The sequence below is a fragment of the Hibiscus syriacus genome, unplaced genomic scaffold (genome assembly GCF_006381635.1).
Source record: "Hibiscus syriacus cultivar Baekdansim isolate YM2019G1 unplaced genomic scaffold, ASM638163v2 tig00006230_pilon, whole genome shotgun sequence".
In the NCBI taxonomy this organism is placed as follows: Eukaryota; Viridiplantae; Streptophyta; class Magnoliopsida; order Malvales; family Malvaceae; genus Hibiscus; species Hibiscus syriacus.
This window is the reverse complement of record NW_024062089.1, coordinates 12501-34815: the sequence shown is the minus strand read 5'-3', so window position 1 is coordinate 34815 and position 22315 is coordinate 12501. Positions and strand designations below refer to the sequence as shown.

The following is a 22315-nucleotide window of genomic DNA, read 5'->3' as shown; positions in this document are numbered from 1 at the left end:
AAAATAATGGGTAAATTACACCAATCATCACTGAATGTTACTCTCTCTCTCTTATTTCACTCATTATATCTTATTGAACTTAATACATTTGATTTTTTTGTCACTCTGTCGTTAAATAGTTAATGGCGTTAAAACGATGATGTTTTAAGAAAATAAAATTTTCACCAAAACGAAATCGTTTTACATCTATATAACAATCAATTTATAGTGCTATTAGTGAGAAAACTACAGAGTAACAAAAAAATCAAATATATAAAGTTTAGTGATGAAATTGAACAAATTTAAAGTACAATGAGTAAAATAGAAGAGAGAATACGATTCAGTGATGATTGATGTAATTTACCCAAGCTTTGCCTACAACCGCGTAAAATTATAATCAAACTTAAAAAGGGCAAAAATGCGGTCATCGTCAAACGTCAAAGGGAAGACCAACGCGTTCACATTAGCTTGCAGACGCCCACACGCGACTCTCTTTCTTCTTCTTCTACATCTCCTCTCTATATGTAATCACTAATGCCCTTAGTTCCCATCTCTACTTTTCACATTTGCTAGTGAATATGGGAATCTCTTCTTTCACATTTCTCAGTTTTGAAGATTACTGTTATAATATCAGCAGCTCCTGGTTCTAGGAACTTGACAATGGCTTCAACAAAAAGCGTGGAGATGATGAGGATTCCAGGGGCGGAGGTGCTGGAAATGGGTTCTTAAATGAAGAAGCTTTGAGGAAGAGTGGATATGGCGATATTCTTGCCTCCTTGTTGTTACTAGAAGAAGAAACAAAGAAAGAGGAAGCTCAAAAGATAGCTGAATCCTGACACCACAAAGCCTTGTTTGAATCCAATTACAAAATAAAACTCGAAGCAATGAGTGAATACTACAATCATCTTCAAGTTGATCAGCTGGATTATTCATCTGTAAAGTGATCCCGAAAATCAGCTTCTGCTTTGGCTATGGCGTTTACCGTTACGATGGATGACGATGACAACGAGAATAAGAATGTCAAGGTGGGTCAGCAGAGGAGGTTATAAATGAAGGATCGATCCAAGGACTGGTGCGATCGTTGTAACCCCCTCCCGATTTTCCCGAGGAAGAGTTCCGGAAGACGTTTCGGATGAGCAAAGCTACGTTTGGAATGATATGCCAGGAGTTGGATCAGCTTCTGCTTTCGTACATTACATTTTATTGTAATGTTTTTATCATTCGATTACATGTGCCTAATTATTTTAAAATACTTGTTTTGTGACGTATATTACTTTTGCGACTAAAGTTAAAATTTCATTGATACTGATTTTTTTACGTATTTTTAAATTTAGCCGGATCTTACATTTTCTGTATATATGCAGAGATTTTTTACGTAAGGATTTATTTGCAGGTATTACTTCCCATTAGAGACGCGCATATGAAGAGTGCATACGAAGAATGTTCAACTATGTATTTATTTATTTATTTATACATGCATTGTATTTTATCTTTATTTTTAATTTTCTGACTGTCGGAGGTCTTCCACGAAAGCTACTCTCAACCTGGCGTTGGGGGCAGCCTACTACCCAACCTCCCCTTATCCCATTGCATATGGGAATAGGGTTTTGTTGTTGTACTGATTTGTGAAAGATGTGGTTTTACTTAGTCATTTATGGTTTTATATATTACTCGAATTAGAACTTATTATTAATAACTATGTTTTTAAAATGTGATTATTCATAATATGAATTTAAATTATCGAATAATATTTTTGAAAAAATTTAGTGTAACTCATTAGATCTGGTCGTAAAGCATAGGCCGGTCTAGGGGTTACAGGACAACCTTTTCTTCCTTGAAACCTGGCGAATCTTACCAGGAAGAAGAAACAATCGTGCCTTGTGATTTAAACCTCGTCACCAGTCGGTTTCTTCCTATGCGTGTTTCCTTTTGTTGTTTAAATATATATCAGTATGATTACATCTGATCATGGTTGTGCAGACATGGACTTCAGGCGCTTGATTCAGAAGCTACAACCAGGAACAAGCTTCACAATCCTATCAGATTCATGCCACAGTGGCGGTCTGATTGACAAAAACAAAGAACAAATTGGACCTACTAGAATGAAGGGTATACCACTCCCAGTTTACTACAAGTCTAGGGGCATTTCTATTGGATCCAATATGGATTGCATGCACTCGGTTACGGGTGCCATCCAAACTGGAGCAAATATTGCTATAGGTGTTGCAAATGCCGTAAACGCCGGGGCCAATGTTGTGGAAAGTATTGGCTCTGGTTTGTCAGCAATCTTTAGCAAAGAAGAGTGCATCTCATTCCGACTGGAGCATGAGCAAAGGGCGGTAATGAAGTCGAGGTCACTGACGGAGGACGAGGGTCTTCTGTTGAGTGGATGCCAAGCCAACGAGACTTCGGCAGATCTGGAGGGGAGCCCGCTGACCGAAGGAAAAGCTCATGGGGCATTTACCTATGCAGTGGTGAAGGTACTGAAACAGAACAAAGGATTAAGCAACAAACAGCTTGTGAAGGAAGTGAGGAAGTTTTTACAAGAGCAGGGGATTGAACAGCACCCTTTCCTTTACAGCAGTGATGGGAATGCAAATGCACCTTTCTTGGACGCCCAAACCACTCGTGGTGATCGGAAGAAAGCCGTCGCGAGGGGGCGTGAATGATGACCATGTACCCAATGACGCCCATCGTAAGATCAATGGATCAAGGAGGAGCCGTCAAGACTCCCCCATAGAAAGGCATAGGGCCGGTGAAACCTCCATCGCCTATTGAAACTAAATAGTAAAGCTTATACATGCACTACTTCTACAATAAATCGGAAGATGAGCTTCATTAGTATATTGTGTGTTTCTTTAATTACTATACATGTGTGTTAAGGCCTTCGCCATGTATGGCGCTCTCTTGTGTAATAATATCATGAAATAAAACAGCCTTTACGTGTGTTTGCTTTATTACTCCAATGGCTAATAGTTTCCTATTATGTTTGCTGGCTGTAAGCTGAAGCAAAAATTTGGTCGGTTATTTTTTTTTGGAGGAATAAAATGTTAAATTATCCATAAAATGAAAGTCTTCTGTTTTTGGGCCATGACATATACTATATAAAATAACGATATAGGTTGGTGGCTTGTGATAATACGGGAAAATGCTTTAATAAATTTTAAGTCCAATTTTCCCAATTTGCTATGATATTAATAATGTGTATTAAATAATTCGATTACTTATATAATTTTATAATATTAATATTATATCAACAAGTGTCAGAGATAATAGGAAGGCACATTATACTTTATTTTATATAAGTTTCTTCCTAATTATATTAATCTTTATTTTAAAATGTTTTTTAATAATTTAAGATAGATAAAAAAATTGACAAAAAGTATTAGAAATCATGTACATTTGGGAAAAAAAACTAATGTAGGCCTCATATTATTTTCTCTCTCAATGTGATCCTCAAACTCAGAAAATAAAGTCAATGTGATCATTTGACCAATATTTTTCGTCGTCGACCATTATAGTAATGACATGTCAGTTCACGGTGCTGAAGCGACAGTTCATCAGTCATATTTAAGTTACTAATTTAATCAAATTTTCGTGTAATTTGTCACGTTAATCTATCACTTTGGACTGTGATGTCAGCACCGTGAATAGTTATGTCAGTACTGTGAATTGTTATATCAATGTTAATACATTAAAAAAATAATACAAATATCACATTTATTTTTTTCAAAAAGTACATGGATCTCTTAGTTTTTCCCAAAAGATTTACATCACATAATTTTACAAATAATTAATAAATTATGGAATGCCTTGAGGAAAAGAAGCAAAAGAAGAGTTGGCTAAGCTTGTTCAAAAGAAGCATCAGTTAGTAAAGTTTACCTGACAGAATTTATCAGTTTAAAGCACTTGAAATGATACTAATAAAAAGTTGCTAGCAGTACCAACAGGAATATACATAAAAATTCATTGATTACTTTTCTTTTACTGAAAAAAGGTGCACAAGTCCACCAGAAGTCTTTCTCCTACCTTTCTCTTATCTATTCCTCCATATCACTGCTTCAGCAAAAAGTTTTAGACTGAGAGGGAAGATTTGAAGATGGGAAATGCTCTTAGGTTCCTATATGGAAAGTGTTGCAAACCCACCACCACTGGGGATTCTGATTCAGTAGGACCGCCTTACACCACCACAGCTCCAGGGGTTTCAGCTCTTGCCCATTATCTCTTCAACTTTGAAATCACTTCCCAGGTAGGTTTCTTCGTCATCCCAGTGATTTTTTTTGTTCAACTTCTTTAGCTGAAAGCTGCAAACTGGGTTTCAGGTTCCTGAAGATCTCAGTCAACATGTTGTATCATCAAGGAAGGCTCAGGTCAAATGGTAACTCACATACCATCAACAATCTTTTGTTTTTGAATATCTCTGATTTCAGTTTTTTTAAGAAATTGTCTGCTTGTTTGGTGTGTTAAAACATTAAGGTATGCAAAGCTACTGCAGGCATGGAAAGAAGCAAAACCCCCACCAAAAACCCCTGAAGAGGTTGCTATGCTTATTGTTGAGACCTTAAGTAGGCATCAAAAGGCAGATGTTGAGGTACTAAAGGCCAGTAGAATCAAAAAACTTTGTTCCATTTTCAAGTTGATGGATTGCAGTGATGTTTTGTGTTCCATATGTGCTTTGAGATTGTTGGAATTCTACGGTCTTCCTCGTCCTTCTATCGTCGTGGAAATTTCTACCGGAGTCCCGACGAGATTGACTGAAGGAGTGGAGTTTGAAATGCATACATTACTGGTAAGTATATCATTTATGAAGTCATTTTGGTCCCCATTGAATTTAATGATTGATACTAAAAACGTATCTAACTTAATCAGGTAGATGGGAAAACGGTACCGGATGGTGATGGTTTAAATGTGCATGTGGACACTACTGATCCTAGGGAGTCATCAAATGTACCTAGAGATGTTCTTATGGCTGCAATCCGAAGATTGAAAGCACGTGCGAAGAAAAACTATGCCAGGGCTGTTGAACTCCGCCAGAAGATTATCGAATCCGGATACCAGTTATAGCTATATTCAACTTGTTATTGTCGAATATTTTCATTCATTTCTCAGGCTTAGTACTATTCTGGTTCGAGATCAATAACATCTGTCTATTACCAGGGTCATAAATCTTCAAAACGAAGAGATTCTTGCTCGAAAGTATCGGATTCGACTGAGGTAAAATAATCTGCCCGCAGGACTTTGGTGTTCTATGTTCTGTACTGAAATGTAATAGCTTGTTGAAAGTATATAAACAGGAGTGTAGAAGCACCCGAGAATGCAATGCCGTATGGGAAAGAAGCAAAAGAGGAGTTGGTTAAGCTTGTTCATGGGAAGTGTTTTAGAGTGCTCGTCTATGGGGAAGATTATTACGGTCGCTGCGTTGCAGATGTATACTGCAATGGCGTATTTGTGCAGGTAGATACTATTTTCTGTAATCTTGAACTTGATTTACCTGATTAGACCAAATTAATCTGCTAATCATACTCTCAAACAGGAAGTAATGCTGAAGAAAGGACTCGCATGGCATTATACGGCCTACGATCAACGGGTTGAACTTGCAACTCGTAAATGACAATTTCGTTCGTTCTTGCAAATCATCGAGTAAAAACTCGTAATTATGATCTTTGTACTTGTGTGATATTACTGGGAAAAGAAGGCTCGGGCAAAACGAATGGGACTTTGGGCACAATCAAACCCTGAGAAGCCATGGGAATGGAGTAAGAACAAATGAGAAGGTAGGTAACATTGTCCTTGAGGAATGATAACGTCTCGAGAAGTGATTGGAATGCATAGAGGAATGTGTATTAATTGTAAGAACATGTTTGATCCCTTCCAATATTTGTTGCATGTATGCATGTTTAAGGGGCTTGTTTACTTCCTTTTGAAACACTTAGAGCGTCCAAAATATCCAATCACCAGCATAGATTACATAGACCCACAACAACTATGTATACATATGCAGCAGAATCTACAATTGTGTTCATTGTTCCCATCATACCTTAGTTTGAATCACCCTTCAATTCAAGGAAATGAGTTTTGACCCTCCAAAATAAATTTGGCCGCATGGAACAAGCCAAACAATTCCATAAACCAAAATTAATACAGAAAACTAAACAAATCTTTTGGAACATCATAGCCACTGCAATACACTTGACCAACAAGGACCTGCATATTAGTGTCACCACCTTTTGCCTCCTTATGAGCGTCCTCGAACCATAATTTTACCAACTCGGAAACTACCTGAGCCAACGGAATATGATCCGGGTCATCCCAGCTATCCATTTCCTTCTGTTTAACTCGCTCTGACCCACACTCCAACTCACTTTTTCCTGGCAAGCAACGCGGTTTCTAGATATGGGTTTTACGTGTTTCGTTCTGTGGAGCTTGTCAAATGGGCCTTCTTTTTCAAAGTATTGGCCTTTCTTTATATTTTCCCATAAAAACTAAATCTTTTTTTCACTATAGTAAATTATAAAGTTGATCATTTTTGTTTTAGTTTTATAAATGTATGGTCACTCCATTAAAAATAAAAAGATGTAGTATACATAGTCACTTTTGTTTCGTTCTAATTAAGATGTGTTCAGTGAGACATTAATTGCCGTGAGTTGGATGACGTGACACATTAATAAAAAAATATATATATGATTTTTATTTGAATTCTTAAACTTTAGATAAATTATTAATCATAGGTCTTCTGTAAACCCAAAATAGTTCAAGGATAAAATATCAATTTACCTATTTTTTCATATGTTTTCTTCCCCAAACCTATCTTCTCCGCCAACCATACAAGGAGAAATGTTGGTTGTTTAGTCAAGTGGCATTTTTTTGGAAGAACCACAAATAATTGCAAAGGTTTAGAGATGAGAAAGGAAAGCTCGGTTGGTTTAGATTTAGATTATGATTTAACCGATCATCATTAATGGTGATCGGAGAGTTAAATGTCATCAACCTACGAAGATGAAGTAGTGGTTTAGAGATGCTCACCTCTAGATGCATCTATATGAATCCAAGATCTCTAAGAATAACAATATTACTCCCTTTAAACACTAAGATGGTTTGTTTGATAGGTTCTTGAACTAAAAATCTTAATGTTAAATAAAAAAAATAGCAAATTCAGGTAAGGAGACAAAAGGAAAAGATGGCACATAAGGGGCATAACCTTAGCATATACTAGAGAATCTGATACTTAATTGTTCCTTGGATACCATAAGTTTGGGCTAATATTCCAAAATTAAGTCACCGGCGGCTGTTTTTGTTTACAAACCATTCTAGGAATGATCCTTACAAATATTTATCAGTCTGTTTAGTACATTCTGAATTTTCTTGATGGTCGAAAGGGATATATTCATATGAATAAGTTCATATCCCTTTCATTCTGTTTTTGCATATGCTTCATATTGAAATTTACTTATCTTATATAAGCAAATCAAATTAATTATTTTTTGTTTTATTTTAATAAACACTTTTTTAACGCGTTTATTACATAAACTCTTAATTTTTGTTTATTTTAATGTCCAAACTTTTAATTTTTTTAAAATATAACGTTAAATTTTGAACATGATTATTAAAATAAAATAAAAATTAAATATAATTTTAAATATAATTTAAAAAACTTGAAAATTTAAATATTAAAACATATAAAAAATTTAAATAATAAAGGCATAATTTATCTTAAACAGTGAAGGGACAAAATAGAGTTGAAAAGTAGAAGCAGCAGGAGTAATAGGTAACTATAAAAATACAAGGCTTTTATTGAACAATAGAAACAAGTGACATGAGAGAGAGTAGGGTAAAAAGAACAGGGAGGTGTTCTTATGTTGAACCCACATATCTCCACACACATTTCCAAAGCCGAATGCATTCGAAAACAAACTCACACGAAGACAATACATAGTTATAAAATCAGACCAACACACAGCTGCGATCTTCCCTGTCTTAACAACAAGCACGACAGTCGACACTACTAGCTTTGCTTTAATTTTAGGCTTATTATATTGCGAGGACAAGACCCGGAACAGATTTGCCGACCCGGCTAGAAAAGCTGCTCTCCCACACGGAAGGGCAATGCGCGGTGGTAATCTCGGCGGATCGGGAAGGGTCTCCGAGTCGAGTAACGGTGAGGGAGGTGTTGAAGTACTCCTTGACTTGGGTGATTGTCCCATCCGTCACGGTCCAGGCGTGGACCCAGGAGATCAAACGGCCGTGATCGCAGCCTTCGACGATGACGGTGGATCCGAAGGTGGTGAGGGAGAGCGGGTCAACGTCGAAGCGAAAGGAGTCGTCGGAAGAAGCACCGGTGAGGAGGCGCATCAAAAACTGGTGGGTGGGGGGGCCGTGGAACCACCATTCAAGGTCGGGAGCGAGGATTTTGTGAACGGTTTGAACGTCTCGAGTGTTTAAGGCGTCATAGAGGGCAAGAACCACAGCTTGGTTCCTGTTGGCTTCCTCCCCGAGCTTTTCTTGTGTGTAAGCCAGTTCTCGAAAGACAACACGCGAAATGAGGAACAGAAGTAGGATTTTTGTCCTGAGAAAACAGGAATCGGCGCTTGCTTATGAGATGAATAAAGGGTTTGTTTATATAGGAAAAGTCTTCAACTTAGCTGTGCTTGTCTACGCTCGTTTCTAGCCAACCATAATGAGATTAGTTGACACGTGTATTTGCTAACTCAGATATTAGCTAACGCAGCCAGGTGGGGAAGACGACAGCTAGCAAACTGCAATCACCAACTTTGGTCTTCTCTAGCCAACTATTTTGACCCCCATAGACTCCATTATTTAGGTTATTTTTAAAAAAAAGGATAAAACCCTATGCTGAAATGATTTTTAACCACTAAAATTTTAGAAGTTAAAAAATGACCATCAGATTTATCAAACTATTACAAAACAGTCACTTCATATTATAAAATAATTATAAGTTTCGAGTGATCATTTTATATTAAATTGATAAAATTTAACGATCATTTTGTATTGGACTGATAAAGTTTTTCTCAGAATCGATAAAATACGAATTAAATATTTGATCTTATTTTTATTTGATATGTAGAGTCCATCGTCTAATCAATATAAGATTAAAATATATTATTTTTTCTCATTCTTAACTTTTTTCATCATTCAAATTTGAAAGAATATTTTTTTTCATCGATTAAACAAAGAAAATATGAAAATATAGATTTGAGAGAAAATTTTAATGAGATTTGTGTGTAAATTCATAAACAATTTTATATGTTATTGCATGATTTTTAAAGGACGTTAAAGAATTTAAAGTTAAACGATTTGAAAATAAATAAATAAAATTTAGGGTAAAATATACAAATGATCCTATGATTATAGGGTGTTGCTTTGTTAAATCCCTTGACTATTAAAAATTACAAAATGGTCCCTTGACTATAGGATGCTCCTTTGTTGAGTCCCCCAACTATTAAAAGTTACAAAATGATCATTCAACTATACATTATGTTTCAAATTCATCATTTTCTGTTAAAAAATTGATGACAATCTGAGTTGGGTGTTAATTTGTTGTATGGGATATGATAAAATCTGATCGGAGAATCTCACATGACTAATGACTATCATATCTCAGACAACAGATTAACATCAAGCTCAAATTGTCGTTAATTTTTTATCAAAAAAATTATGAGTTTGAAACATAATAAATAGTTGAATGACCATTTTGTAACTTTTAATAGTTGAATGACTCAACAAAGCAACATTTTATAGTCGGGGGACTATTTTATAATATTTAATAGTCGGGGGACTCAATAAAGAAGTATCTTATAGTCGAGGGACCATTTGAATACTTTACCCTAAACTTTAATAATATTTTTAGATTAATTATTGATAAATATCTAATTTATTAATTAGCTATTCATATCAGATTCCGTAAAGAATATTACGAGTGTAATCCTCCCAACTCAATTTACTCTATTCGTAATTATTAAGATTCAAGCTTTTATTTAAGATTGTTGATATAAAATTTAATAATTAAGTTAATTTTTTATAATATAGTTGACGATGAAAACAAAACACAATAAAAGTTTGATGTCTAAAAAAGAGAAAACGCTCACGTGCGGCAGTCTTAATATAAAGCTAAAATAAGGCGCTACCGGTTTTGTTATTGTTTAAATAACAAAATCGGTAAAAAATAACCGGAAACATTATTAGGCACTAAAAAATGACCGAAAACATTACTAGGAGCTAAAAAATGACCAGAAATGTTAAAAAAAATGATGTTTTAAGTAAAAATAATAATATTATCGGTAATTTTTTACTGATTTTATTATTTAAACAATAACAAAACCGGTAACATTTTATTTTAACCTTATATTAAGGTGTCGCACTGTAAAATTGCACTAAAAAGTTTTACCTACGGAAAAAGAGGAAAATGAAGAGTTAAAGAGGCTTCAAACTTTCTTTAAAGCCACAAGAGAGCAAGCAAAATGCCAGAAAATGACTCCATCAGATTAATAGCACCTCTCTACTTTTTCTTATATATCACTGATCATTGGAATAGATTATTCAGAGGCATTTTCATTTCAGATCAGCTCAGTTTTCATGACGATTTAACCACGCATTCAGTATTCAAACGATAATGATATATGAAAAAGTAGTGAATTTGAATCGTAATTTGGAATGTGCATGATTTCTAGTGCAGGTAACATCTAGAAATCAGCATCAAGCCCCGGTCCCAGAAGAGGACAAATAGAGATTGTCATGTACAATGAATTAAAAAAAGCAATGGTAAAGAATAGTTGGTGCTGGTTTAGAGGCAGGCCATCCTCGTCTGTCATCTATCGTCCATCATTATTGCAGGGGGGCCCTCCTCCTTGGCAAATTGTAGCCCATAAGTTGTCTCAGAAACAGGATGAAGAACCAAGTTGAATGCTTGGAAAAAGTGCAGGTGCTAGAATTCAAAGATGGTAATTGTTTTGGACATGTTGAATGCGGCACTATAAGTTATGCTTGGTTATATTAGGATAAAGGAGGCTTTTTAGCTGGATTCAATGAGCTATATATACTTCCTATGGAAATCAAATCAGCTAGCTCTTGTCTGTATGTTTAGGGGAATCGTCAAGGATTGCATATCAGTGGAACCCAGCACTATCTAAACTAGTTATCCCCATTTGGTAAAAAAATTAAAGGCTAAATTCTTCTATTAGTCCCTGTACTATGTCTTTGCATTAATTTGCAATTTTCTTGTAGCAGTTTCTAAGACCATCACCCTTTAGTAAACGTTCAGGTTTGATGATGTAAGGCTTACCGGCCTCTATTGTCGAATTGCTTCACCTGTATCAAACCACCTCGTTTCCAGTATCGTTTTCCCAATGGACAGATAGAGCAGAACGAAGCCAAGGTAAACTGGCGCACCACTCAACCTAAATCTACTGTCTTCTAATCAAGGGAACTGGTTAATAATACTCTTACTTGGTGGTTACTATTGTAGGGGACTGTGCTTGCTTGGTGATATTTCAACCACTTTCTGTTCATGATTACAACTTAGTTATGCCAAAGACGACCTATATACCTAGTAGGCATTTGCTATGAACTTATGAACACTTGTGGCCCTTGTCACTATCTGACCAGCTAGCCGCACTTCATTACACAAGAATTTGGTCTTTTTTTGGCATTGGAATTTCATGTGTTTGCATGGCTGCACAGATGCAAAAGCGTGTGTGGGCGTGGGCTTAGCACATTATAAATTCGATGTGAAATCTCCTTATGATATGATATCCAATTTAAATATCAAGTATAGGATATGTGTTGTACTGACTGTGTTTCAGATAGATTTTGAGTGGCCAAGTTTATCATATGCCCGGGGCTAAGATAGCATTTTTTGCAGGATGGATCTTTGATGTGCTTTAAAAACATGAAATGAATTGTTTGGATTAGTTATTTGAAGAATTCTACGGTGATTAATTAAGCTTAAGATTAAAGGATTGTTTTGATTAATTTGAAGGAGGCTTGCTTCACATAAAGACATGTCAAACTTACCGTTGAGCACACACGATCAAGAAAGCATCTTGGCGCCCAAAAATCGGTTACAAGGGAAGAAGAAGCTATCTGCTTTCAATTTCATTTCATCTTGCTTATATAAATGAGAAGGCATCCCCATTTCTCCTTCCAAGAAGCTTAATCAAATCCATTTCAGAGAAAATAAAGAAAGCAGACGTTGTTTCTTGGAGTCATCAGCATAAACAAGCAATCGTTTTCGTCAACTGGTTTTCCTCCATTCCAAAATGCCGAGGCCGCCCAACAGAGTTAGCTTCCCAATGGATCATAGGCATCGTCTCTACCTATGCGCTTCCTGCAGAACCCACTTCCTCGATGCCCCTACCAATGGTAGAATCTTCACCAGGGATTATCGCAACCTTATTACCCGTGTATGCCTATATGACATTCTTTTCCTGCCCCAAACTTCACTTCTTGATTGTGTTTATATATGTACAATGCCAGGAATGATAAAGAATGAAGCTCATTAGTCTTTTACCTGTTAGTTTACTGATGTTTCAGCTTGGAAACCTTAACTGCATTCATCTTGTTTATTTAGAGATCATTGTACAATGAGAGCATAGCCAATAATGAAGATGAAAAACCCTAAAAGAAATGAACATCATATATAGTCACAGAAAACTTGCTTACATTGGATCAATTTCAATTTTAGATGCGAGGGACGTCACCGGATGGAGAGATGATGAATGGAGTTGTGTGCAACCCGGCCGCACCGTAAGATATAATCTCTCATTCCGTTGTGTAATAACAATATAAAGTGCAACATAATTAGTTATAATCTAATCTTCTTGCTTGATTCATTGATATGTATACAAATATAGTGTGAATGTGAGGTTCGACACTATGGTTAACCGTACGGTTCGCTATGGTATGCCGGCGGTGAGAGTATTTTGTGACGAATGCAACGTAATCGTCGGCAACTTTTTCGTAAGTTGCAGTTTACAAATGCGGAACAGTACAGTATGTGGGTTGTTTCAAATACATAATACATGATATGTGACGGTGAGCTTGAGTTGTTTTCAGATTATGCGTCATATCATTATTTCCAGGCCTGGGGCTTTGACTTCTATTCGGAGAGGATTGGTTATGCTTGATCCGTAAGTTCTATTAGTTTCCCCTTCAAATAATGAATGCATGTATATAATTATACTGAATGATCAAAATGGCGGCTGCAGGGACTGTTTGATCTACTGGGATGGAAGAATGCGGGTTTGGGCCGACAATGACGAGCCGGCCGACGAGTCGGACGACGAGTAAAGGGATGCCGCTGCTTTGTGTTGTTCGTTCTTAGATTGCTACTCTTTTGAGATCGTCTGAATAATCATCAAAATTACTGTTGGTTTTTGGTAGTTTGCACATTGCTGCTGCAAGAAGAGAAAACTAGGATTTTTACAGTGTTTCATGCGCTATAAAGCATTGTTTTGCATTTGGTTTAGCAAACGAATTGCTCATTTGTTTAGTAAAAAAACAGAGTTTTACATCTGATGCACTGTAAAAACAGTGAAGAATCCGGTTTTAGTTTTTTGAGCTAGCATATAAATGCCATGTTCTGGATGTTTTGAGCTCGACTTGCGTACTTGTTTAGAGTTTTTTTAAAAAATTCAATTGAGTTCCATGCAAAAGTTGATATTGAACCATTGTAAAACATGCACGAAGAGTAACACTTTTTAAGTGCAAGTGTTAGAATTTTAGATGTTTGTAAGTCATTCTTTTGATCAAGAGGATAATCTAACAATAACTTTTTTAACAGAAAGAAATCTCATCTCTCTTTAGGGTTATAAGTAATGAGGCTCATTTTTATAAATTTCACACGATCTCTTTAATCTTTGAGCCGCCCTCAAAATACAGAATCATAAAGGTAGAAAATTGGTTTGAATTTGAACGAAAAATGGTGGGTGCAGAGCAGAGACTGTTTGATCTACTGGGACGTAAGAATGTTGGTTTGGAATAATTAATAACGAGGTTGCAGTAAAGGAATGCCGCTGCTTAAGATTGCAGTTTCTGCAACTACTGCTTTTGTTGTTCGTTTTCAGTTTAGTGCCTTTTAAGTAATCACCAAAGTGCTGTGATAGTGAGAGTACGTAGCAGTATATTTGCTGTTGGTTTAAGTAGCCTGCATGAGATTATCTGTTGCAGGTTGAATCTTGGATGTGCTTTAAAAACATGAAATGAATTGTTTGAACTAATTATTTCAAGAATTCTTCCGTGATTAATTATTTGGATTAATCAAGCTTAAGATTAAAGGATTAATTTGCTGGAGGCTTGCTTCACATAAAGACATGGCCAAATTACCCTTGAGCACACACAATCAAGAAATCATCTTGGCGCGCAAAAATCGGTCACAAGGGAAGAAGAAGAAGTTATTTAATTTCAATCTCGTTTCATCTTGCTTATATAAATGATAAAGCATCCCCATTTCACCTTCCAAGAAGCTTAATCAAACCAATCTCAGAGAAAATAAAGATACGCTGTTTCTTTGGAGTTAAGCAATCATTTTCCTCGACTTCTTCCTTTCCAATATGCCGAGGCGGCCTCCCGACAGAGTTAGCTTCCCAATGGATCATAGGCATCGTCTCTACCTATGCGCTTCCTGAAGAAACCACATCCTCAATGCCCCAACGAATGGTAGAATCTTCTGCAGGGATCATGATCCCAACCTTGTTACCCCTGTATGTCCATCAACTCTCTATATTCCATTTTTTTGTATGAATCTTTTACTGTCCAAAATTTCAGTTCTTGATTGTGTTTATATATACAAGGCAAGAATGACAAGGAATGAAGCTCATTAGTTTTTTGTCTGTTGCTGATGCTTTATCTTGGAAACCTTATCTGCATTCAACTTGTTTATTTAGATATCATTGTACAATGAGCATAGCCAATAATGAAGAAGAAAAACCCTTCATTTAACAGTAAACAGAAAATAAATGAACATGATAGTCAGAGAAAACTTGCATACTTCGAATCAATTTCTTTTTCAGATACGAGAGACGACGCGGGATGGAGATGTGATGAGTGGAGTTGTCTGCAGCCCTTCTGCAGCGTAAGATATCTCTCATTCCATTGTGTAATGTAAAGTGCACCATACTTGGTTATAATCTAATCTTCTTGCTTGATTCCTTGATATATATATATATATATATAGTGTGAACCTGCAGTTGGATAGTATATGTAACCGTAGGATTCGCCACTGTATGCAGGCTGTAGCACTCTATTGTAATCAATGCGGCGTATGCGTCGGCGACCATTTTGTAAGTTATAATTACAAATAGAGAACACTATAATATGTCGGTTCTTTCAAATACAGAACACATGATATGCGAGTGTTTTCAGATTATGCGTCATGCCGTTCTTCAGATGCCTGGAGGCGTGACTTCTGTACGGACAGGACCGATTATGCTTGATCCGTAAGTTTTATTAATTCCACCCCTCCAAATACTAAATGATCAAAATGGCGGCTGCAGGGACTGTTTGGTCTATTGGGATGGAAGAATGCCGGTTTGGGCTGACAATGATGAGCCGGCCGACGAATAAAGGAATGCTGCTGCTTTTTGGTGTTCATTATCTTTTAAGTCTGTCTGAATAATTATCAAAATTACTGTTGGTTTTGGTAGTTTGCACATTTCTGCTGTAAAAACTAGGATTTTACAGTGTTTGATGTTCTGTGAAGCATAGTTTTACATTTGGTTTAGCATATAAATGCTCATTTGTTTAGTGAAAAACATAGTTTTACTTTTGATGTACTGTGAAAACAGATGAAGACTCTGGTGTAGTCTCTTGAGTTAGCATATAAATGCCTTGCTCTGAATGTTTCGAGCTCGGTTCGCATACTTGCTAGGGCTGACAATGTTTGAATCGCATACTTGCTTGGGCTGACAATGTTTTCAAACTGTCGAGTCTGAGCCGGAACCTGAGTCTGAACCTCGATCGCTTGCCAATCACTTGATTGAAAATGTGATCTAATTCAGCATCATGTTTATCCTTGCATCTCCAATCTTTCTTAAGATTCAGGGGGGAAACTTTCTATTTTTCTACACAATGATTCATATTTCGTTTATTATAACATAAATATATTCATCTATATATATTACATCTATAGCTATAATGATAATAAATCACTCATTACTATGTGAGGCATAAGTTATCATTATATTCTATAGTACACATCTTTATCATATATACATCCTTATTACTTTATAATAATTCATATACTTAACTTAGTTTCTATGTTTTTGAATATAGATACATTCGGCCACACCTATGGGAGTTGTTTTGAGCTAAATGGTGAAAGCAACAACAACGAAACTTATATGGGGTCGCTTAGGGAGAGCATAAGGAACATTTGGTAAAAAGTTGCCCGGAGACTAGTGAGCTCATAGTTGGGTTGAGCTAAGATTCGAGCTAGATGATGACTTCAATTCAGCTGGGGAACTACACTATCATCATCACCACTCAGGACACTTCAAATGAGGCTTAAGTCAATTTTTGTGAAATTGTACCTTTTTGCGAATAGTTGCCATTCCAAGAGGTGCCTTTCCAAAAGGAGCTGCCATAACACTCATCATGTTGCAACTCACCTATGACCAACTCACCTCTAGCTCATTCACCTTAGAACTAGCTCAAACATGAAAGGTTACCTTCCAACAATTGTGACCTTTCATGAATGTTGTTGTCCATGAAGATGCCCTTTCATCAAGGTGCACGTTGGTGAAGAGAGGTCATCAAATTGAGGTTTAAATCATGAAGAGATATGAGGCAAGCATCATGTCTATTGGCCATCACACATGCCTTGCACATGAAGACTTTGGAGCCAAGATGAACAAGCACCTCACCATTTGGTCAGCCCCCACATGCTATGCACATGAAGATTTTTGGTGCCAACTTGAATCATCACATAACCATTCGGGCAAGGGAGATGTATCTCATTCTAGCCGAAGCATCACCATGCCAAGGGACTCATTCTTTCAACTGAAGCATTATGTATTTTCATTAAATTTATGTAATTAGCCGAATCATTAGGTGCCTATTCAGCCAAGCCCTCTCATTTCCTATAAATTGAGAGGTTGCTTCTATTTGAACTCATTTCATTCATATTATAAAACTTCTTTGCGAGTTAATCTCTCTTCCAAGTTCTTTAAGAACTTTATCGATTAAGCAAGTATATTTCTATACTTGTGGCGTCAAACTTTCCATCTTGATTCTTATAATTCCTAGATTTCATATGTAGTGGGTTTAAGACATCATTACCATCCCTCAAGCAAATTTGTGAAGACCGGGGTTGTGCTCTCTAGCATAGCTTCTTCTTTAGCGTGTTTGAGATACACTTTCATCACCATCATCCATTCAACTTCAACACCATCAACCAATCTTCCATTGAGGACCACCAATATCATCATTTTCAATTCCTCAACCAACTCTTTCTTATCTTTATTTCATCATTTATTTACTTATCAATTTCTTTATATCCTTACTAATCCTCTTTACTTATCTTCTTTGTTGCAGCCATTCTTACAATTCAAGGGCATTGCTTTTTGTCATTCCTAGATCGAGACAACAATAAGACTATCTATTCAGTATTCACTTCCCTTGAAGAGTGTAGATTCATCTTATATCAATGAAACTATATGATGAATTTTGTGCTGGTTGGATTTGGAATTTTTTTTTGCCAGAACTATGGCCATTCCCGTAATTGAACAAAACATAACAATACAACAATTTACTGAAACAGATAATCAGCTCTGGAATTCTCTAGGGAAACAGAATAGATTTCCAGCAAGGTATGTTACCCCAGAACATTGCTTGTAATTTCTGGAAATTTTAGCTCATTCAGCTAACAAAAAAACTAACATAAATGATAAAGTTCTGACTTGAGAATCATCACTAAATAATCTTCCAGGATTTCTTACATCGCATCACACTTGCTTTGGTGTCAAAAAGGAAGAGAAAACAACTATATCTGAATTTTAAACCATCCTAAAACACAGGGAGGCATTCAAAGAACACAGATGGATCCGGCTTGCTCACTTTAAATGGCATCGGGTGAAAAGTATTCTGATTTGCCTCACCACAAAATGGAATGGTCGATATCCTTGGAAACAAATCCTCACTCTATTTCCTGTCCACATGCACATCAATTGATACTCGTCAATTGTGCAATAGAGAGTGATAATAATACATGGAAAACGAAATTTTGCAGAAAAAAATGCTGATGCTACCCAAGGTGAGTGATCAATTTATACTGAACCCTATACTTTTCCAAGTAAACATTGGAATCTTTGATATCGTCCTTCCAATTACCATTTTAGATAAAATCAATATAGAATATAACAAAAAACCAAGATGCATGAGCAGTTGAACCGTGTAATTGGATTTGTAATAGGATGTCGTGTAACATTGGTTTCAGGTCCCTATCAAACACATAAATGTTAGCAAATTCAACTGACCTTCCACTCTTGGCTGATGGGGGAATTAGGCCTCTCTTCTCAAAGCTTTTAAATCTATCTCTTGCAAGTGTAGCACAACCCTTTATGCAACATAAGAATATAAAAAACACGGATTCAGTCAACTTTTATTACCTTACAGTAAATTCGAAACTAGATGCAAGCTCTTCAGATAAGAGGACTTGTGGAGGAGCAGGCTGGAATCTGGAATTTTTGAACAATATAGATCAATCAGGTATCTTTCTAATGCCTTTAAAAGTTGAGGAAGTACTGCATTATCTTCGGATCACTTGATGCAAGAGGTGAAACCAAGCATTCAGATGGAAAAAGTTTCAAAGAGAGTTCAAAAGATCTGATTTTAGATACCAAATAAGTTCTGAAATTATGATCATTGCGATTAAAATCACAAATATACAGTTAATTATGCTCATCATATATTGGAAACTAGATGACAAAGGAGAACTTATTAAAACAGTTGCATACTTGTATTTACCCAGGCGTGGTGGACAAGACTTAAGTCTTTCTTGTTTAGCTATGGCCTTTCGAAGATGTTTCTTTTGCTTCTCCTCATCCTCTTTGGCTATTTCTTGTAAGATATCCGACAAGCTGCATCCAACAGAACCAACAGATAATAAAACATATATCCTCAATGAATAGATAAGAGCCACATCAGAGACAAAGCTAAATGTACTTGTCATTTGTCAATGTCTTTGGTAAACTCCTGTTTCTTTTTAACTTCAGCTTCTTTTTTCTGCAACTCTTTCCTTCTAGCTCTCTTATTTAGCTCAACTCGAGTCACCCTCTTTATTTTGAGCGGCCTGCGGCATGATAGAAGCAGAATCAATATATAGATCAAGAGTTCATGATAAAATGATAAAGGAAAGAAAGAGTACGAATCCCTTAAGATCTTGGGAAATCCCAAAAGCTAGCCATCCACATACAAAAGCTGGTTTGGGATTATAGAAATTTGTCTCATCTTTAACCAAAAGAATATATTATGAGCAACCATGATCTCCCGCTGATGTTTATCATGAGAGGTACCTTACAGCTAAACTGATACTTGAATCCATGAATTCAAGTTTAATTTTACTACTTATAAGATTCTCACGTAATGCTCAAATCCCAATATTTCTCCGAAAGACAAAAAGACATAGTGACAAATACATAAGCAATTATGACAAAAGCAATATTAAAATAAACTAACCTTTTCTCCATTTCTGGATCCTCCTCATTCATATCATCATCGCTTTCATCATCTACCTCGATAAAGTATTTCTGACCAAAAAAGATGGTTTAGTCAATAACGCTATAAATGAGTTCAAAACAAAAGGTAAAAAGAATCCAGAACCACAATTTATTAGTGTCTAGACTTGCATTGCAAATCAAAGAATAGATAATATATGAATAGAACAACATACACTCACATCATCTTCATCAACCACTTCTCCCATAACAGTTATTGGAACTGGCTGAGGTCCCAACTCTATCTTGTAGGCCTTTTGCATTTCCTCGGCAACAGCTTGAGCCAACGAATCCTGGATTGACATTAAAGAAGAATACAATATAAGAGTAGCGCAAAGAATAAAGCAGACTTATGAACAACAATGTGTTTCAAAATTCACCTGATGACTTTCGAATGCGGGATTGTATGAACATCCAGGAGCCTCGACTTCCACAGCAGGAATAATGGACTGTTTAGAAACCTGTCTAGCTTTGCGACCACCATGTTGACCTGAAAGAGCATGGAGAGAATCAAATTTACCATGCAATAACAAAATAAAAACACAATGAGAAAGAAACCTCAAAACTTTAAATTTCTAAGGACAAATACCTCCATCTCCCCACAAGGGAACCATGCCAGAGTCGGGGACAGATTCATCCTAAGACCAAAACAATTCGAAATCAATATATTTTAAAAATATGAACAAAATTTACTTCAGTAGATTCTCACCTTGGGAGCGTCTTGAACTACAGCATCTACAGCTTTCAAAGCCTCCTTTTTCTTCTTGAAACTCTTTTGCTTCGAAGATGGTACTACTTCAACAAAATGGTTCTTCTTCAGCATACTATCCACTCGCAATACCTTTTCTCTTTTCTTCTCAATCTTCTTCTTAACAGAAAGATCTGACAAAACAAAGAAAACCCAATTAAGGAAACTTAAATTCAATAAGAAAAAATGAGTGTAGAGAGTAAAAAACAAGACCTTTAGACTTGTCGATGACGAAGAGGGATTCAGTAGGAGCAGAAGTAAGAGAACCTCCAGAGAGGGCATCTTTCGTGGACTTCTCAAAGAAATCGTGGATGTCTTCAGTGCTTATGTTAGCTCTCCAAGCCTTCTTCCCTTTCCTTGAGGTCTTTGCTTTATTCCCCATTTTTCGTTTCTGTTAGGCTGCTTCTCGGCTGTCGAGGTTTCGGCTTTGTAAGGAGGAACAAAGGGGTTTGTAAAGGATGTTTTTGTTTCTCTTTTACGACGACGTCGAGTTGCTTGATTTAGTATTTGTAGGCCGGGCCTTGTTTTAGATATCATGAGTATTCAACCCACTAAATAATATATGGGTAGATTACATAAATGGTCACTTATATTTAAGTAAAGTTTTCTTTTGTCCACTAAATTTTAAAATTAATGATTTGGTCATTAATATTATTGATGTATAACAAATCAGTTACTCACTGTTAACAGTTGCTATTGAGAGTGATAGAATGTTGATGTGTTTTATCATGCGAGATCGAACGCTTGACTCTTTTGTACTTTTTAACATGTGTTTAATGTAATTTATAAAAAAACAATATTTTTTATTAAAAAAATATATTAATTAAGAGAAAGGAGAAAAATTATGGGGAAAAAGAAAAACTTACTTAAACATCAATGGCTACTCTCGTAGTTTACCCATAATATATTAAGCAAAAATAAATATCGGTAGGTGGCAAGCGGGCGCCGCAATTACCAGCATATCAGCAAACTAGTTGGCAAGTGGCTGAGACTAATGGTTTTGGAGGAAAAGGCCATGGAAAAGAAAAAAGAGCGGAGGCAAGTACAGCAACATTAAAAAACCACCAAGAGTTTAACCCTGAAAAATAAAAAACAAGTGGCGTGATGGTCCAATTAATGCCAGCCGACCCAGACAGCCACAGGTAAGCGATATAAACTATGAGCCACGCCCAGTAATTACCATCACCTGTTCTGTCTCCATGTTTTCAGATATAAATAAATAGTGGTTCACCTTCCAGCCTTCAACATATCGACTCTCTAAAGTAGCAGCAAAGCAACACGGTTTGTTTTGGAATTTCCATGGCTTCTCTTTTACTTCTTTTGTCCGAACTCGTTCGCCATCGTGAACCAAACGTTGGTTTTGCAACATTCCTAGCTTGCTGCTATACTTGTACAATTGTAAGAATGTGAATGACACTTTTGTTTCTACTAGAGAGTGGCCCTATTATGTTAGCACCATGGCATAATCTAAGTGCTTATGTACTTGAGAGTGGGAATTCACCATTTGAGGTAGCACATGAGAAGGGTGAATGGAGCTATGCAAGCTGAACCTCGGCCATGGCAAACTCGTTGATGTCTGCCATATTGAAGGATGCCCCAAAGTGTTTGATGGCCTTAAAAGTTTGGTTTATGTTGGTGGAGGAAATGGAACCTCTTTTGAGTATGTTGGTTAAGGCTTTCCCTTGGATTCACAGAGTCAACTTTGATCTTCCTCATGTTGTTGCCATCGCACCGAAAGTCGATGGCATTGAACATGTCGAAAGCAACATGTTCAAGTATGAGAACTTTGGTTCCTTCAATTCAGCATCACAATACACAAATCTCTCTGTATATATGTGTATGTTTTTGAATTGCATAATCGTTC

General features: G+C 36.3%; 4 protein-coding genes and 1 pseudogene across 5 annotated transcripts in view; 3 read left to right on the top strand and 2 right to left on the bottom strand.

Moving 5' to 3' along the window:
- The first annotated feature begins 950 nt into the window (after positions 1-950).
- LOC120200597 (metacaspase-9-like) lies at positions 951-2945 on the top strand. The gene is made up of 3 exons (XM_039201396.1): positions 951-1021; positions 1774-1880; positions 1960-2945. Exons 1-3 carry the CDS (start codon positions 951-953, stop codon positions 2646-2648), a joined length of 867 nt encoding a protein of 288 aa, XP_039057327.1. The 3' UTR covers positions 2649-2945.
- Positions 2946-4004: 1059 nt separating this feature from the next.
- On the top strand, positions 4005-5761 carry LOC120200596 (annotated as a pseudogene).
- Positions 5762-7749: 1988 nt separating this feature from the next.
- Positions 7750-8557, bottom strand: LOC120200605 (wound-induced protein 1-like). The gene has a single exon (XM_039201404.1). The coding sequence runs from the start codon at positions 8326-8328 to the stop codon at positions 8008-8010; it is 321 nt and encodes a 106-aa protein (XP_039057335.1). The 5' UTR covers positions 8329-8557; the 3' UTR covers positions 7750-8007.
- A 9744-nt stretch (positions 8558-18301) lies between these two features.
- LOC120200603 (ribosome biogenesis protein NOP53-like) lies at positions 18302-20849 on the bottom strand. 2 transcript variants are annotated; one of them, XM_039201401.1, is made up of 9 exons: positions 20665-20849; positions 20413-20585; positions 20293-20341; positions 20084-20193; positions 19880-19996; positions 19666-19736; positions 19160-19279; positions 18945-19067; positions 18302-18665 (listed from the first exon to the last, which is right to left on the bottom strand). In XM_039201401.1, the coding sequence occupies exons 1-9, from the start codon at positions 20831-20833 to the stop codon at positions 18593-18595; spliced, it is 1005 nt and encodes a 334-aa protein (XP_039057332.1). In that variant the 5' UTR covers positions 20834-20849; the 3' UTR covers positions 18302-18592. The 2 variants fall into 2 exon arrangements, with proteins under 2 accessions (XP_039057332.1, XP_039057333.1); XM_039201402.1 differs by lacking the exon at positions 18302-18665 and having other exon boundaries at positions 18997-19067; positions 19153-19279; positions 20665-20848.
- A 1159-nt stretch (positions 20850-22008) lies between these two features.
- Positions 22009-22315, top strand: part of LOC120200593 (acetylserotonin O-methyltransferase-like) — a 504-nt gene continuing 197 nt past the window's right edge. The window contains exon 1 of the mRNA XM_039201394.1: positions 22009-22315. This exon is cut by the window's right edge and continues 197 nt beyond it. Within this exon, the coding sequence (XP_039057325.1) occupies positions 22009-22315 (307 nt within the window).